This window comes from Cynocephalus volans, chromosome 5 (genome assembly GCF_027409185.1).
Source record: "Cynocephalus volans isolate mCynVol1 chromosome 5, mCynVol1.pri, whole genome shotgun sequence".
Taxonomy (NCBI): domain Eukaryota; kingdom Metazoa; phylum Chordata; class Mammalia; order Dermoptera; family Cynocephalidae; genus Cynocephalus; species Cynocephalus volans.
The window spans coordinates 49,882,562-49,902,176 of record NC_084464.1 but is presented as its reverse complement, the minus strand read 5'-3'; the positions used below and the strand labels follow the sequence as shown (position 1 = coordinate 49,902,176).

Genomic DNA, 19,615 nt, shown 5'->3' with positions numbered 1-19,615 from the left:
CTCTTTAAGATGTCCAATGATGCCCTCTGTTCTTTGACTCATAGTCAGTCTTCTCAACTCTGGCTCCAAAATACTTAACTAGCTTGTGCACCATTAAGCATCAGTATGTACCACTGTGCAGGGATGAGTTAACATAGCAGGCCTGATCTTGAGAAGGGTGTGATTGCAGGGCCGGCCCTTGGCTGGCACCTGGGCACTTGGCTTTTGGAAAGTCTCCTCCATTACTAATTGATAAGGTTATTTTGCTGTGCCTAGACCGTTTATACAAACATTGTGATATATGATGAATGCCTGCCTACTTTACTTCTGGGAGTCTGGAACTTTGGCAGTTGTGCCTAGGTAGGGAATGACTACATGACCAGCCCCAAATAAAACCACTGGACTCTGAGTTTCCAAAGGGATTCCCTGAAGAAAAACACAGTGCTTATGTTACTGCACTTCCTACTAGAGGGAGAGCATATTCTGTGTGGCCCCTCAGCAAGAGCATACGAAGCAGGCACACAGATTCCTCTAAACTCCACGTGATGTATCATCTTCTTTACTGATCCACTATGTATACTTACTCTTTTGCTGTAATAAATCTTAGCCATGAGTATGACTATATGCTGAGTCTCTTGAGTCCTTCTAAAGAAGTACCAAACATGTCATGGGAGTGCTGATTTCAGAAGTGGTGATGCAAACATCCACTTACAGCTAACAGAACTCTTTCAACCACTCTACACTCCTGGCCACTACATAGACAGATAGGTAGATAGATAGATACTTTGCTTCTCCTAAAATAAATTATAGAATCAAACTGAAGATCGAAGAGACAAGTACGAAACCATATTTAAAATGGAACAAAGCATACAGAAAATCTGGAGGTGAGCAACATTAATTTCACAGGAACTCTGAAAAATCTATTAAGTCTTATAGGATAGTCATTTCTAAAATCAAAAATGTGTGCTAAGTGCCTGGATTCTCAATGGTTGCTGCTTTTTCTATTCAAATATAATTTACATTTTGCAAGATGAGTGTTTCTCTACTTTTGAGACCTACCTCCCCTGAAGACAGCAGGTTGTTAAGGTATTCTAGAAACGCTTCATCTTTTATGTCATTGTCAGTAAAGATGAAGGTGATGCCTTTTCCATCAGCACCAGCAACTTTGTACAAAGATTTTAAATCCTCTGTTAGATTATTCACATTGTAAGACCTAAAAAAAAGTGGTAGAAAATTTAAAATTAAAAAATATGTAGTCATAATTTATCTCAAAACACAATAATAACTCATGACAATTACAGCATAACCTGTACCTGCTCCATCAGATATTAATAGCGCCTGCTAGAAAACACAGATTAGAGCTAAAGAGCTATATGTTACCATTCAAAACAAATATGTTTTATTTAACTTGAGAAGTGAGAAATAGGGAATTTACCAGAAGGTATCCATGAAGCATAACTGGGAATAGCAAAACGAATTTCTGTCCCTGCAATCTGGCAGTCCTCAGCTGCAGTTTTCACCAAGTGAATATATGTATGATATCTAAAAACCAATCTGAAATTTGGATGGATTTGGTTTGGTGAAAGTCACAATGAATTATGAACAAAATTAGTGGTAAGTTATACATACTGGTAATTTGTGCAGCTCACTAAGTGGCTAGACACAAAGGAAGCGTACAGAAAAAGGTGCATTAAGCAATGTGGTGTAAACAACAGAAATGTTGTAATTAGGTGGCTACAGATTATGAAAAGAGAAGACTTCAGTCTTTGTTTTTCTGTTTATTCTGTTTCCTGCTAAATGTACAAGGTATTTCAAAATGTTCATGGAAAGATTCATTCTATTTTTCAATTCTATTTTTCCATGAACTTTTTGAGTACCCGAGTATGTGCTACCAGAGGTGATGGGATGTGTAAAAATAAAGCAGACATTTTCTGGTGTTGTATATAAATCCTCACGGGGGAAGTTAATGACAAGGGCTACAAGGAAACCCTCAATTGAAGGAGGTGTTAAAGGGCAAGTAATAGGGAGTCTAGCATGAGCCACAGGATCTAATAGACTATGGGCACTAGAACCAGAGAGACCCAGGTTCAAACCCCTGCTCTGCAGCTTTAGAAAAGTTCCTTCACATTTCTCCATTTTTGTTTCCTCATCTGCAAAATGAAGATAATATCTAATTATAAATATTGTTGTGCACATTAGAGATGATGTAACTGAAGGATACTTAAAGGAATAAATAGCTTATTTTAAACTAGGTTTTAATCTAGGAGCACCAGCTACCCTTTCTGGGTGGCACGTCAGTAAAAAGCCTTATAAATCTCCACAAAAGGAACTCCGTTAAAAAGAGAACATTCATCCCTTTCAAAATAATTCCCAAGAGGGAAATTCACTAAAAAGAGAAAGGTGGTTTGTTAAGACAAAGCTGCCGCTGGGAGAGCAACACAGCCCAAGTCTTCCTGCCAGGTGGTGTGGCCTGGTGCTGTTAGAGTAATCCTCTCACGGGCTGGCCAGTCTCTGACTCTATTGGCCAGTGAAGTCACATAACCATTTTGGCTGATTTTTTAAAATTAGACTGACGGCTACATATTGTTTTTGCAACATACAGACACAGTCATGACACACCCTCTTCTAAGTCCTGCCCTCTCTTACTTCTTTCTTTTGTAGATAAGCTTATTGAAAAATTTTCTAAATTTGCTCTCTCTGCTCTTCACTTCCTGATGCTATGTGGCTTCCGTGCCCATCCACCCCACTGAAAGTTTTGTCACATTAACTCTTAGTTACCACTTTTCATGCCTTAACTTAATCAGCATTTTCAGGCTAATTCTCTGCCCGCTTGGTTTCTGGAAACCACCCTCTCTCTTCTTTGCCCCTCCTGCTCACTCTCCACTTTGCCCTTTCTCTGTATTGGGAGACTCCAGAATTCTTTCTTCACTATCCATACTCCCCATGATCTTAAAAGTATTCTCTCTACAGAGACTTCTATACCAGTGTCTCCAGAACTCTTTCTAGAACTCTACACCAGGAGTCTAATTACGTAACTACCTGCAAACATCTCATACTGAACACATACTGAACCAAATTCTCTTTTTACCCCTTTAAAGCTGGTCTTTATTCATTTGTTCAACACATATTTTTATAGAATTAGTTAAAAGTAACCATTTAATAGTACTGGTAGGCAAGACAAAGGTTAAAATGGCTCATCCTCAGAGAGCTTTCAGCCTAGTGAAGGAGACAGAAACACGAACAAGCACTTTTTTAATGCTCTGTGATAAACACCACCAGAGACATCAGAGTGCCATATTCAGCTCTCTCTTCTTTCCTCTTCTTCCCCCATATGCAATCACTTTCAGGGAAAAGACCCTTTTTCTAACTGGAGCCAGATCAACGGGACATCTATGTTGAAAATAATAATCTCAACTCCTATCTCAGACTTTACAAGAAAATAAATTCTAGGTGGACTACAGTTCTAAGTGTGAAAGTAGTAAATTTTATTTGTAAATGTGAAGGAGAAAGTGTTTGTGACTTTGGTCACACAAAGATTTTTAAACAGAATATAAAGAGCACTAAACATAAAGGAAAAATAATAAATTGAGTTTCATTAAAATTAAGATCCACTAAGAGAGTGAAAAGGCAAATCATTAAGGGGAAGAAGGTATTTGCAATACACATTCTGACAAATAAATTACATCCAAAATACACAAACAGTTCTTAACGATCAATAAAAGAATCACAACCCAATTTTTTAAAACATGGGCAAAGGGCTTAAACAGATATTTCACAAGATGTTATCCAAATAAAATGGCCAATTAGAGATAAAAAGGCACTCGACATCACTAGCTTTCTGGGAAATACAAACTGAAACCACAATGAGATACCTCTACACACTTACGAGAAGTACTAAAACGCAAAAGATGTGCAATGCCAAGTGTGGGCAAGGATGCGGAACAATTAAACTCATGAATTGTTGGTGGAGATGTAAATTGGCACAACCAGTTTAGAAAACTACTTTGCAGATCTACTAAAGCTGAATACAGGCATATTCTATATCCAGCAATTTTACCTCTAGGAGTACACCCAGACACGTACAAGAACATTTACAACAATTCTCTTTACCAAAAAATCAAATCTTTGTCAACAGTACAGTGGATGAATAAATTTTGGTAACATGATGAAGTAGAAGACTATACAGCAATAAGAATGAACAAACTATTGCTACATGTAGCATCATGGATGAATTTCATAAACACGGTGCAAGAATAGAAATGGGATGCAAAAGAGCAAGTGCTGTGATTCCACTGAAATAAAGGTCAAAAGCAGGCAAAAGTAATCAATGGGCTTAGGAATCAGAATATTATTACCCTAGAGAAGGTAACGACAGAGACATGACATGGGTGCACTTCTGTGGTGCAAATAGTGTTTTATTTCTTTGTCTGTGGGCTGGTTACATAGATATACTTACTTGTGACCCCATGATTTGTGTACTTTTTCTTATATATGTAATACTTTAAAGTTTACTTAAAAAAATACACCAAGTCATTGTAACAAAAATAAATAGACATTTAACTCCAGAGAAATTAACTATAGAGAAACATATTGTTGTGTTTTATTTTATCTTACCTGGTTAATGTTATCTGGAATATCTGATATCCAGCTATAAAAGAGGCCAACCTTGAAAGACTTTGTTTTCCTGAACCACCAACACCCACCAGCAGCGCATTTCCACACGATGTTCGAATTATTCGTGAAATCTGTTTTGAAATAAAATAGTATTTGCAATAGGATGCAAATGTTTACATTTTCTTGCATTAAATGGGTTCAAGGTTTGACTGTGTGTTTCTAGACAACATTAGACTTTTTCCTTTTAATGGCATATCTTAGAATCTTAAAAATTAAAATTAAAGTTTCATATTGATTTATTCGACTCAAATTATTTTCTTGCCCATCTATATTTACATCACAAAAAACAACAAATTGGCTTTACTTTCTTCTGTTTCAAAACTGTGGGGGGTGGTTTATTATTTTTAGACTCAACAGATAGAGGAGCTGCTCCTCCTAATCTACAGAAGATGTAAGAAAAGTTTATAATTGTTCGCTTACATCAGTTTAACACACTGAATCATGCAGACACCCATCTCTACAACAACTACTGCCTCTATCATATCTCCATCAAAGAAAAATTTTTTAAAGTACCGAAATTCTATTTACAATGGGGATAAGGGGACGTTTGTAGAAAAAGACTTAGAGAGACAGCCTTAAGTCTTGTCTTGCTTTTCTACGGTCGATTTCCTCAGTGAAGATAAGACTCATATTGTGGTTCGCACCTTATACAGAACAATTGAAGACAGTGCTAAAAAGCTGTCTTTTATATTAATGTCACTGAGTAGGAAGAAAGTCTAGATGGATCACTAGACCTATTATCACCACTAAAAATAATTTTTCAAAAAAATGCAAGTTTTACAAATGGCAGATCAATAACAACACCTTGGTCTGTATTAATTCATCGTTATATTTTTTTAAATGTTAATCACTTATGCAGTTTTGCACCTAGATCAGGGTCTCAGGCCCCCAAGACCCACCCAAGATTAGTGGGTGGCTAATTACCTGTTGAATGGATAGGTGTGAAAACAGCCCCAGGGCATCTGGAACTTCACCAACTTTGTGGAAGACAACCATACAACAAATAGAGCTAACTGCCTCCTCTTTATCAAACCTCCCTACTCCATGTCATTACTTCCTGGAAAAACTTCTTTTGGATCAACCAGTTACATAAGTAAATAATTTTTTTCTGCCGCCTTTCAGACTTGAATCAAACTATGCTTCTTTTTCGTGCAACCTCTAACTGGCTTCTGTTTTCTCGCCAGTCCTGTATACCCGCCTAACTCCCTTTCCCCATCAGTTTGTTCATAATCTGTAAGCCAATTATGAAACTGACACTTTTTATAGCAACATTTTTTCCTCCATGGGGGGAACAGAATTCCCATAACATCAAAATCTAATTTGCAGAGGGTACATTTCTTCACAGGGTTCTCCAGCTTACTTCCTAGGAAGGTAAAACTCTGACTTACTATGCCAAAAGCTCTGAAAACACTCAAAAAAACATCAATTCTCCCTTGAACAACATTTGCTGTCATGTAGGTGGATTAAAATGAGAGGTTTCTTATTAAACCTTTGTTTTCTAAGATAGTGAATTGACCCAATGTATGTACCCTCTTATACCTGCTACCTAGTAGTATATATTTATTCTCTCAAAAACTTATCTATGAAATTTACTAAGCTTTTACATGATCTATTTATATCAGTAAATAGTCGACAGAACCTTAATAAGATGAGTCATTGCATCTTTAAAAAACACCAGATCAAGAGATGTTCCTCTAATGATTTCATTAAACTGTTTCTGGTAAAACTGGAGTTTTTCAGACAGAAAGTCAAAGGATGGTATCTATGGGTGAGGAAAGAGAAAAAAATAATATTTAAGATACAAACATTTATGTATTATTTATTTACTTAAGATGCAAGCATTTATTGTAAAGAAACTCAAAAGCAATTCTTAAAAAAAAATATTTTTTAAATGTTATGGATTTCCAGAGATTTGTCCCCTATTGGTCTACATTTAGTTATTTCCATTTTCAGAGGCCTGAAACCTAACTGCATTAGTGGGTTTCCAATACAAAATCATCTCTGGCCCTTCCATTCAAGAGGCCCAGTACCAACTACTACCAATGGTAATTAACGGTGAAACATAAATATTTTTCTTAGTTTTTATTTGTTTTTTAATACTGTTTATAGCTTTTAAAATATACAGAAGTTTTACACTGTTTATGTAGCCAAATCCAGAAGTCTGTTGTTCTGAAGAACTCAACCACTTTCTTTGTTTTGCAAATTGTTCCTCCCCATTTAATTCTTTATCTACATGCACTTTAGAATTACTTTGTTATGTGTCTTTTTTTTTTGAAAAACTCCTTCGGAATATTGCTCCAAATTTCATTAAACCTATCGATAATTTAGGAAGAATGATGTGTTGCCATTTAATCAAATAAAGTTTTATCATGTAATTTCTAGATATTTTATAATATTGTTGCTGTTGAATAAAATAATTTTATGTTATATTCTCCACCTTTTGGTTGTTGACAACGGTTGGCAAACTTTTTCTGTAAAGGGCAAGATCGTAAGCATTTTGGGGTCTGTGGCTCCTACAGTCTCTCTGTTGAAACCACTCAACCCTGCCACTGTAGCACAGAAGCAGCCATGGACGACACAGAACAAAATGGCTGTGGCTGTGTTCCAGTAAAACCTTATTTGTGAAGACTGAAATCTGAATTCCACATAGCTTTTACTTGTCACACAATATTGTTTTTCTTTTGATTCTCTTCTAACCATTTAGAAATGTAAAAATTCTTCCCACCTCACAAGCCTAACAAACACAAGCAGGGGGTGGGATCTGGCCCACAGGCTATAATTTGCCAACCCTTGGTAGAGGGGATAGTTTCATATTTATATAACACTTGGTCATCTAACTGGACTCTTATCAGTTAAAATAGATTTTAAATTCTCTTAGATTATAAACTTACATAATCATATCACCTACAGATAGTATTTTGGCTTTTTTTAAAATAATATCTATTTTCGTCATTTTGTTGCACTGCCCAGAACTTTCAAAGCAATATTAAAATGGCAACAGTAGGTATACTTGTCTTATACCTGACTTTTTGCTGCTAAATTTCATTGTAGGAAATATTTTACTTGACATGTGATAACTGTGAATCACAACACATAAATAACTTGGAACTTACAGTAACTCCATGGTGAGACTCTGGTACAGAGAGAAATATCTAGTTAGGGGAGTGATCTGAAAACCTCTTTTAAGAGATGAAAATAAATACCAATTCATAGATTTTGGGTACTTCAAACGTAGTGTCTTCGGGTTCTTCACCAGTTGGTTCAGGCGTCTCACAGAGAAAATCCACAAAGTACGGTTCGGGAAGAATGCATGACACCACATCGGAGCCAATATTTTCTTCAACTGCACGAATAAGATGTGCATTAAACCACAGCTCATCTTCATGAGTTATAAATCTGAAAGGAAAATGTAGTAGTAAGAATGCAAAGTATGAAAGCATCTTTTCTAACTGAACATGGTTTCAACCTCCCTTCCCTTCCTCTCAGTTCCCCCCCAGCCCCCACCCCGGCACCTTCCTCCCCTCAGGACAGGGAAGCAATATGTTCCTCCTTTTGACAAGAAGGGATAACCCCATCCGAGACAGTTATACCGTTAACAGTATTACTCATAGAAAATACAGACGAATCACTTAGGTGAGGTCAAAGGTCCCTAAAATTTGCAATAGGAGTGCAGAAGTGACAGTCAGTAGTGGGCAACAGTACTCTTTCTGGGTTTGTGGACACACAGTACACAAAGGTCCTATTCAGGCTTACAGTATCACAGAGAAAAGAGAGCAAGAAGGTGGAGTAACATATGACAAGTACCACCTATGTGTGAGACACGGTAGATACTTTCCAACTCTGTAGTGTCGGCATTATCATCCATATTTTATAGAGGAGGAAACTGAGGCTCAGAAATATGACTGAATTTTAACTTTAGTGGGATTGCTTAACTTTAATGGGGTGAAACCAGATTTCACCATGCAAAACCTACACATAGCCCCCAATGTTCAGAAAACATACACAACTAAAATTTGCCTCTGAATCTTATCAACTCTCTGATGATGTGGTGATTTATAAAGATGCACTGTTGACATAATACTCAAATAAATTGGCAGAGCAATTTTTTCGGGCAACCGACAGGTAGGAAATGAAATCAATGCTTCGCAATCCCCACAGCAAATTAAAACTAATACTCCTTACTCTACTGTTCTCAATAGATAATGCAAGAATTAATCTAGTAGAATAAACTTCTCATTTGCACATTTAAGCTCAAGTGCTGTAATATACACCTGTCTGCAATTACTCTGTTGCACTCATGTTTGAAAAGTGACAGGAGAACAGTGATTGAATCACACTCCTCAGCTTTTATGGTTAACATTCCTTGCCAGATTCTGGAAAGATCTCGAAGATTGAAGATGTAATGAAATTTAGAAGGAGTTGGCAGCATCTTCAGCTAGAAATGAAAAAAAAATTTAATCCTCTCAATTAGCTTCCAGATAAAACTAAAAGTAGAATTGCTTTTAGAACTATTTTATCTCACAAATAGTATTTTAGATAAAACAGGCTGAGTAAATAATCAACATTAAGTTCATATTTTTTTTCATAGCACTGACAGAAAAAAAACACATCATGAATAAACTAACATAAACAGTTGAAAAACTTTTAATGAAATAAATAAAGAAGCTAACACAGAATTTAAAAGATCGTAGCCCTAGAATAGAATGGATTCAAAAATAATTCACTAGATGTAAATTCCAATGCCTTGTTCTACCACCATTACTTGGTTTTGAATAAGTCACTTCCCTGAGTTCTTAAGAACTATGTGAATTGTGGGAATAATCATTCCTAATCATTGTTAACTTTATTAGTGTAAATACGAAATATGTCAGAACAAAAAACTGAACTGGTTGTCACGCAGGTAAGAACAATGAATGTTCACGTCTAAAGTCAATAATGACTATCTTCTATAGAATTGTTTTTATTAAGGTCCTTAATGTGTTTTGATATCCATAAATATATTTGCATTTCAGAACCTGGATTCTGCTGTGGGGATCCAAATTTCAACACTCTCTCATATATCTGTATATCCATAATAAACTGGCAGGCAAGTCTGACAAGCAGCTGTAAGTAATAGGTGGTTTTTCTGGGGTTTTTTGTTTGAGCAGAAAGACTTTGTTCTGCTTTGCTAATTTACCTACTATTTCTACCAACTTCTACAATATAAAAAGGCAAAGCTAAAACAATAACACATTCTTACCCAGAGAGATGCCAGTTAAGAAACAAACTTGAGGTGCTCTACGGATGGAAAGCACTGGTGGCCATGCACAAAGATCATAATTGGTATCATTAGCATCATTTTAGAAAGTGAAAACAATGATAATTCTGGTGACACAAAGCAAACTCCTCACACAATTAATTCAGGATTAATTCGGTAAAGCAAATGCCTTACAGAAGAACAAGCCTTTTCTATACTGAAAAAGTACCTCGCTGAGTTTGTAATTTTTACAGGCTAACGCATAAACTCAAAAGGATAAATAAAACAGGATACTAGACAGCAAGGACAAAGTTTTGAAAGCAAGAAAGCAGAAAAGTAGCAATTGATTGAACACTCTGGGCAAAGGTAAATCCTAAACTGGCAGTGGGAAGAGCTGAAGAGCAATTCAGCTTACATCACAAAACTTTCAAAGGGCTCAGGAATTGGAAACTGGGGTGAAGGTAAAACTAAAAACCAGAGGGCTGACTGTAGGTCTGTTTAAGAAAAAGACTTCCTCATCCTCTTTCCAAAGCCCTGCTGCTAGACAACTGCAACTACTCCACACTGGTGCCTGCCCACATGTGTGTAATTGGCCTAATGAATGTATAGTGAACTGCAACAACTAATCTTACCTCCTTCGCCACTTTTTGGCAAATATATCAACCTATTTTTATCTCAGATCTCCATTTAGTTGCCTTTTCATGAGTACTGCCTTAAGTCATATGGTAGCAGCTACAGATTTGCTGAGCTTTACTTAGGGCACTGACATGTGTATTAAAATCAGCCTATTCTGTGAAAGTGAAAGAACCTTTCATCCATCTACTAATTCATGCTCCACCTGAGAGAAACAGACAAGTTAGACTGCAAGTCTTAGTTAGCTGAGAATATCTGAAAATCCACGTATTAAGTCATTTAATAAACATTTGAGTGTCTGACATAATTTGGTGGAAGGAGACAGACATACAAACAGTTATAAATCAGAGTAACAAACAGAAAAGCAGTGTTCTCATCTCAGCAAAATTCTACTTTATCTTGCATGTTGTGTCTGGTTTATAGCAATATCCCATACATATGGAAAGCAGCATTCAGACAGAATGTTTGCTCCCTGGAAGAAAAAGGTGTCATAAATCTATTTGAGCACCTAATTTGTCTTTTCCAAAAAACACTACCACATATGATGTTATGATAACAAGCCATGAGGAAAGAACTAGGCTGAATAATAGTTGACTTTTTTTTATTATTAATAACAAACAATTCCGTACCTTAGTCCATTGCCATAGCACTCTTCCCACTGTGACTAAATTCATAATCATCTCACATATTTCAGGTTTGAACTTTCTACAAGGATCAAAGTATCCACAGCCAATAATTCCTGAAAGATAAGCAAGTTTGAAGGTATAAGCGACTAAAAGATTACAAAGTACATGTTTATGCCAGTGAATAAGTCATTACAAGGTTGACTAAGCTGGGTGATGTTAAGAATTTTTCTCAAGGGATTAGCTAAGACTGGATCTGCAGTGGGGCTAGCCAAGCTTAGCATTCAGTGATGAGCACTTTATATGTATTAACTCATTTAAGCCTCCTAACACCCTATGATAAAGAATATGAGGTAGATATCATCATCATCATCATCATCATCCCCATTCTAATATGAGCCCAAGTTCACACAGCTTATATGCAGGCAAATCTGAGATTTGAACCCAGGCAACTTGGCTCTAGTGTCTGTAAATCAGCATTCACTCTGAAGTGTATGAGAGCTGGAAAAGCGCTTAGAGGCCACTCCCTCATCTTACAGAGAAGGGGGTCAGGCCCAGACAGGTAAAGCAAATTGTTCAAGGTCTCATGGATTGGTTGCTGACCTGCAGTCAACACCCTGACCTGAGCTAGATACGTAACCAATTTTAGGGAACACCCAGCACACTGACTGACATAATCACCCTCAGGAAGGACTGAGTTGTGTAGGTTTACAGACTATTCTTAACGTCTTAAAATGTCTTTGATTTAGACTATAGAAAGAGATTTATTCTACTTCACTCCAGCGAGACTATCTGTGAAGAAATATGTTCAGTTCTGAGCAAAGTATTTTTAGAGGAGTACAACTACGAATATCTGCTCAGGTTTTTGAAGGGTGGAGCATTCGAAAGAAACTGGGGTTCCTTTGCACAGACTGAAGAAGAATTGCCTTGGGGAAACATGAAATTGCCCTCCAAAGTCGTGGTTGGTTGTGCCAGACGCCCGTAAGGCCCCCTTGCTTCCTGAAATCCTATATTCTAGATTTCCACCTTCCTGGGGGACAAACGTATTACAAGAAGCATGGCATCTGGAATCAGGAAATAGGGATTGGCACCACAACTCTGCCACGCACCAGTGGCCTTGACTGGGCAGTTATTTTACTTCTCCGAGCCTCAGTTCCTGGTTGGTTGGTTAGTTTTCCATATTTGTTAAAATATATCAATCATACTAAAGAGTGTGTCAAATAGCTTAACAAACAAGCAAACATTCACGTACAGACCAGAGACTGAGAAATATATTGCCATGGTACATTAGAAACCCGTGTGTTCATTCCTGTTCACAATCCCTTCCTTCCTCCAGAGGGAGCCGCTACTCCACTTTGGTAATCTGTGACTTGCTTTTCTTTATACCTTCACCACGTAACGTTTCTGAACTTTAACTTTTTTCAACTTTTGAAATTTAATTTAATGGAATTATACATTTCTCTGTGATTCGCTTCTTACATTCAACAGTATGTTTCTGGGCTTCATCCATGTTGAAGCACACAGCGGTGTTTGTTCACGTTCGCTGCTGCGTAGCATTACTTTATGTGCCTGTGCCACAATTTATCCAATTGTACTGGCAATAAATATTTAGGTTATTTCAAGTTTTTGCCATCATGAACACTGTTCTATGAACATTCTTGTGTGTCTCTTGGTGTGCATGTGCAAAATCAACTACAGATGGATTGAGGACCTAAATATGGAAGGCAAAACCACACAGCGTTTGAAAGAAAACATAAGAGGGGCTGGCCAGTTAGCTCAGTTGGCTACAGCACGGTGTTGATAACACCAAAGTCTAGGGTTCCATCCCTGTACCGGACAGCCACCAAAAAAAAAAAAAAAAAAAAAAAAAAGGAAAGAAAGAAAATACAGGAGAATATCTCTATGACATCAGGTTAGAAAGGACTTCTTACGTGAGACTCAGAAAGAACAAACCATAAAGGAAAAAAAGGGTAAACTGGTGTATATATATAGGAGTGGAACTGCTTGGGACGTGCACATGTTCCACTTTACCAGCAGTAATGGCAAGCTGTTATCCCAGCTCTAGCAATTTACGCTCCCACCAGCAGGGGACAAGAGTCTCAGTCACTTCACATTCTCACCAACGCTTAATTTTGTCAGAATTTTTCATTTTTGCAAATCTAGTGGGTACAAAAAGACATTTGACTGGCCTTTTTAAATTTGTATTTTCCTTAATACTAATCATGTTCATCACCTTTACATTTTTTTATTGGCTATTTAGCTCCTCTTTTTAAAGTGCCTTGGTTTTTGCCCATTTTTATATTGGGTTGTTTGCTTCTCTCTGATTTGAAGAAATTGTAAGATTTCTTTAAATATTCAGAGTACTAATTTTGGGTTATTATATGTGTTGAAATTTTTTTCTTCTACTTTGTGGCTTGTCTTTTCACCCATTTGAAGTTTTGTGTTTTTTCTTTTTTTAAGAGAAGTTCTTAATTTTAATCTAGCCAAATTTATCATTTTTTTATTTTTGTGCTTTCTGAGTCTCATTTAAGAAGTCCTTTCCTTCTCAGAGGTCATTAATATACTTCCCTGTATCTTCTTCCAAACTTTTTATAGTCTCATCTTCCATATTTAGGTCCTTGATCCACCTGTAGTTGATTTTGTGCATCGTGTGTGGTAGGCGTCCAATTTCAATTATTTTCCCATGAGAATGACGAACTGTCCCAGTTCCATTTATTGAAAGTCTGCCCTTTCCCGTATGATCTACAGTGCTTGCTATATCAAGTAACTAATGTTTTTATATGCATGGGTCTGTTCTCACGTATATACTCAAGTTTTGATGGTACAATTTATGTGAGCCTAAATTTGGCATCAAGAATCTCATTTTCATTAACATATCAAAGTGCTACATTTAACTTTGTATGTTTTTATGATCTTTCTACTTTCATTCATTAGCCCAAATTTCTCTGATTAACCATGTCAAGAAAACCAAAACACAAAGGTTCCCTTACCTCTAACGACAACCTTGAACAAGCCCATTTCTAAATATTCCTCAGTCTCAGAATAGGCTATTAACAAGAGTCATCTTAGTATTTAGTCCCTCTTTCCCAGTATTTAGCCTTCCATTCCAGATATTTAAACCCTATATTAGATAGAGCCTTTTTATCTCTTAAAGTTCTGCATGATTTATGTCCGTTATGTCATGCAATAAAAAAATTAAACACCAGGAATATTCATACCAAAAATTTTGTCTATTGAAGCATTTGAAGGTAATGTGCAATTAAACACAGTAAATTGTCGTTTTAAACGCTGTGGAATATCATTTCGACCACCTCCAGGGTGGATCATTGCTGCTATAAGCTGCACATCAACAATAGTAGTGAAGTCTCCAGGCTTATCCAAGCTATACATTCCTTCCATTTCCATCATCTGTCTCACAATCTCATTAGTTATCTGAAATTTACACAGCAATATTTTAGTACCATATCACTATTATATTCCTCCATAGCTCCTATAAAATAGTACAGATAAGATTAGAAGAAAACATTCACCTCTTATCAATGAAGTGTTTGGGAATGTTAACTTAAACAATGCCATGCATGATCTCTAAGCCCTAAGTTAAACATGTCTGATGCAAGTCCAATGTGCCCTTCAGCATAATGATAAAACTAATTTTCAAAGAAATTTAGAGAGGTGAGTTATGAGATATTTAGTACAACTACAACAGTACTCAGAGTTACAAGTTTTGCCATAGACATCCTTTAACACATCAAAATACTTTAGATCAGAATATAGAATGGTTTGTCCTGAGCCCTCAATATCATATTACTGAATGCTTTGGTATGGGGTTTTATCTTACGTTCTCTGTAGCTTCTGACACTGCTAATTCTCTCCTTTAAAAATTTTCTTCTCTTGACTTCAGAGGCTCACTTTTTTCCAGGTTCATTTCGTGACTTCTGGGTCACTTCCCAAGCCACTCTTTATCCACCCATCCCTCACATGTAGCTGTTCTCAAGGGTTGCATTTTTGGTCCTTTTCTCTTCTCACTGTTCCAGGGGATGCCACCTCAACCCCACATCCTAAAGAATCTCAAGTCTGTAACTCTAACTTCAGATTCCCTTCAAGCTCCACCGCACCTGTATACTCAAATTCCTATCAGGCATCTCCGAGTAAATGGCACAGAAGCCCCTCAAATATAACACTCTTTCACTCAACCAACATTTAATGAATGACTACTGTGTGCCAGTCTCTCTTGTAGCATAGACAAAAATCCCTGCTGTCACAGAGCACAAATTCTAATTATGGGAGACAAAAGGTACATATGCATGTTTGTATGCAAATAAAATGGTATAAGTCTTTCGGAGAAAATAAAGCAGAGAAAGGAAATAGGAAGTGCTCAGGAGTTCAGCTGAATACGGAGAGCAGGGGAGGCGTCACTTCACATGACATGTAAGTCAAGATCTGAAGGAGGTGAGAAAACACACCATTTAGATATTTACGGGAAAAGCATTCTAGGCAGAGCAAACAGTGAATGCAGAGGCGCTGAGTAAACATCATACCAGCGTGTGCAAGGGTCACAGTAAGGATTTGGGCATTTATCTTCCATGAGTCTTGTTGGAGGATTTTGAGCAGAGGAATGTGTCATAATCTGACTCATGTTTTAATTGGTTGCTGAATGGAGAACAGACTGAGGGACAAAGGAAACAGGGAAACAATGAAGAGGCATTTGTAACAACCAACAAGAGAGATGGCAGTGGCTGGCAATGGAGGTGATGAGTAGTGGCCAAATTTTGAATATAACCTGAAGATAGAGCCAACACAATTCCCTGACAGATTGAACATGGAGCTGCTATCCTGAGGTAGAGAAGACTGTCAGAGGAACAGGTTTTGGACATGTTAAGTTTGAGATCCACAGAACCAATGATGAATGAGTTGGATAAATGAGTGTGGACATCTCTAGTTGGATAAATGAATGTGGACTCAGGAGCTCTTCAACTTATAGAAGGTAAGGATGAGCCAGATCTAAACATGCTTCCACTCCCCCACCTTCCAGGAACTGCTGAGATCCATCCACCTTGGAGCAAAGAAGGGCCAAGCAGACCTGTTTGGGGATTCATCTCAGGATGTCTGCTGAGCTTCTAGTGGTCACTGAGGTGAACAGGGATAAAGAGCAGGATGGTACTTGTCCTGATGGACTTATGGTAGATAGTGTTGATGAGGTAGTGTATATTGGTGGGAAACGGGTGCTGGGGATCCCACCAGAAGCATGCCGCATTCTGGCAACATTGCTGATGTCCTCTGATGGGGAGTGATTCAGGTCAATCGATGATTACAACTAGGTTCATGGTGTGTGGCAGAATTTAAAAATAAATAAATGCATGCTTTTTTTAAACATCAGTTACTCCTCAAAGAGAGGATCAGAGTAAGAGGCTAGAGCAAGGATGAAACTCTGGAGAAAGGCAGAAGCAAGAGAGAAAGACACCAAAGTCAAGGAGCCAAAGAGACTGGAGAGAGTCGTTGCAAAAAAATGTGCAGGGATTTTAAGAAGGGAGAATGCCAGCTACAACAGAGAAGTCATAAAAGACTGAGAATTGTTGCTAGACTTAATATCATGAAGGTCATGATACTGACACTTTTATATATTACTAAAAATACTGATTAAGTATCATCTACATATGATATTTTAATCATACCTGATCTCCCCACTCATTAATCACAGGCATATTAATATCATCAATAAATACAGTCATTTTTCTTCCTCCTGGCGGCCCATATGTGCTTCCCACTCGCTTGTCCACATAGCTCTCAATTGTTCTCTAGCAAAAAGGAAATAGTTTGTCTTAGGCATCAGATTTTAATCCATATCTCTAAAATGATGAGCATATTTCCAGAGCAGAATATAATTTATGTATTTAATAACTATATTATTAAATATTTACTGTTACATTTTTAAAAATAAGTTATTGGAATGTTAATCATTCATTTATATTAAAATAGATATGCTCCACAGTTCAACTTTAGCCTCATAGTCGGCCAAAATAGGCTATTTGCGTTTGGCTTCAACCTCAGCCTTGGGAAGGTTAAGTAGCTGAATGCCAGCCACAGCACCATTTCTTCTGAGATATATACATATATTATACACATATGACAATATTTTATATGCATACACATTGTATTATAACCACCACGTTAGAAATTTAATATGTTTATTCCCATAGCAAATGGTGGATTTTACCTGAAACATCATTGGTTCTGTGGCAGATGAAAAGTTCAGACTTTTGGATAGCTGTACTTCAGGATCATATTTTTTCAAATAGGCCTTAATCATTACAGTTTTTGCAGTTCCCTGCTCTCCTGTGAGCAAAACAGCCTGCAAAATCACAGGATAATTATGTTGAAGAGTGTTATAGCATGCTTAGTTTCAAATATCTTCTGGTTCTACTGACTATTCTTGCATTCTATAAATTAATACAACCAATTTTAAATTACTTTACCAACATTAAAATAAATCCTAAAGATTTAAATGTAAAATGTATACTATAAAAGGGCTGGAAGAAAATACGGTTGAATATTCAAGTGACCGTGGGAGAATGAAAGAGACTTTGTAAGCAGACCTCCACTGTCCCTAGCAAGTGGGCAGCCAGCACGTAAGGGGATGAGTTGTACCCTGGGACCTGGGGTTCATTTGCCAAAAATGTCTCCCTCAAATGACAATACCTCTGGGCCTTTATGTTGTTTAATTTTTCTATCTGTAGTGTGTGAAAAGGGATGTGTTTCTTACATGGTTTGTGGTCATCCAAGAAACTATCTATTGAACTTACTTTGTTTTGTTTTGCAATGGTGTCTATCAAAAAATTTGTTCGAATATTGTCAACATTTGGAACCAAAATTGATGAATACTCTGGAATACTGTCCGTCGGATAATAATATGGCTGAAGTTTCTTATTCCAGTGCTCCCAATCACCTATACAATGAGTAAAAATTTCATCTTAATAAAACTGAATTTTTCAAAAGTTATCTCAGAATACAATAGAACCACCTAAACATTTAAAACATTTTCCTCAAACATGTTAATATTCTGCTTATCTAACATTTGTGGTATTTATAATTTAAATTTGTTTGGCCTCTTTATAAAGTTAGCTTTTAAATTGCTAAGTCGTTCATAGAGAGAGACCTGGTCTGAAATGGAATTAGAGTCAGCTGGTGGTAAAACCAGTGACATGATTGGTATCTTACAAGGAAAGCTTCATCAACTGAAAGGATGGGAAAGACCGAAAAAAGGGACAAGGGATAACTGGATATAGAATGCTTGCCATGAAAAATGGGAAAAACAAACCTGGCCCCAAAAGGGTAGTACAGTGGGATAGTGCCTGGACTCCTGACTTACCGTAACTACTAATTTACTGGTTGATATTATTGTGATAATAATTATGACCACACTTCATACATTCTAAAAAAAAATTTTTATTTACATTTTAGCATCTCTGGATGTCTTACAACCTATGATGCCTTACACCTGCCGTTGCCTAGGCAAATTTGATCTGAGCTGTTCCTGTTGTTGCCATTTAAACTGAATTACTTTCATTGTTGGTATTGCATTGTTGAGTTTAACTGCTATTTTAAATGTTTTCCAAAACATTATACAATGACTCAGGATTGTACCAAAAAAGTTACTGTGTACACAAAATGTGTAGAAAGAAAGCATACAAAGAATATTAACAAAGCAAATATTTATCATCGGAGTAATAACCTCTATTTCATGTTTTCATTTTTTCATGAGTTCATTTTTGCGGACGGTGTAACAGTTAGGTTATTTTTTATTTTTTATTTTTTTCATTTGGACAGTCTAGCACTACTGGTTGAAAAGACAATCTTTTTCCTCATTTAATTACTTTGACATCTTTGTCAAAAATCAGCTGAGCGTATATGTGTGCGTCTATTTCTGAACTCTATGCTATTCCACTGATCTATATATTTACCCTTACACCAATACCACACTGTGTTGATTACTATAGCTTTCTTGTTAGCCTTGAAATCAGGTTGTGTGAGTGCTCCAACTTTGTTTTTTAAAAAATTGATTTGGTCATTCTAGATCACTTTGCATTTCCACATAAATTTTAGAATTTATTTCTAAATTTCCACAACAATGAAAACCTACTAAGATTTTCACTGTTATTGCACTCAATCCACAGATCAATCTGGAGAGAAATAACACCCTAACAACACTGAGTCTTCTGATCCATAAGCGTGATTTATCTGTCCATTTACTTAGGGCTTCCTTAATTTCTCTCAGCACAGTTTTTTATTTTCAATATACAGATCTTGCACATATTTTGTTTATCCCTAAGTATTTCATTTTTGGATGCTATCTTAAGTGGTTTTTGCCCAAATTTCAATTTCCAATTGTTCATTGAAGGCGCATAGAGATATAATTTATTAGAGTATATGGCTCTTTCATCCTGTGACCTTGCTAAACTCATTATCTAGTTCT

The 19,615-nt window shown here is 36.7% G+C and overlaps 1 protein-coding gene across 2 annotated transcripts in view; it reads right to left on the bottom strand.

Annotated features, from left to right (window-relative positions):
• The window catches only part of DNAH8 (dynein axonemal heavy chain 8), a 272,139-nt gene that overhangs the window by 97,181 nt on the left and 155,343 nt on the right, over positions 1-19,615 (bottom strand). For both annotated transcript variants that reach the window (XM_063096081.1, XM_063096082.1), the window contains exons 50-59: positions 17,946-18,088; positions 17,360-17,494; positions 16,818-16,940; positions 14,364-14,577; positions 11,152-11,261; positions 8,925-9,088; positions 7,857-8,049; positions 6,293-6,415; positions 4,594-4,724; positions 1,039-1,192 (exon numbers count right to left, since the gene is read on the bottom strand). In XM_063096081.1, the coding sequence (XP_062952151.1) occupies positions 1,039-1,192; positions 4,594-4,724; positions 6,293-6,415; positions 7,857-8,049; positions 8,925-9,088; positions 11,152-11,261; positions 14,364-14,577; positions 16,818-16,940; positions 17,360-17,494; positions 17,946-18,088 (1,490 nt within the window). The remainder of the gene's footprint in view (positions 1-1,038; positions 1,193-4,593; positions 4,725-6,292; positions 6,416-7,856; positions 8,050-8,924; positions 9,089-11,151; positions 11,262-14,363; positions 14,578-16,817; positions 16,941-17,359; positions 17,495-17,945; positions 18,089-19,615) is intronic.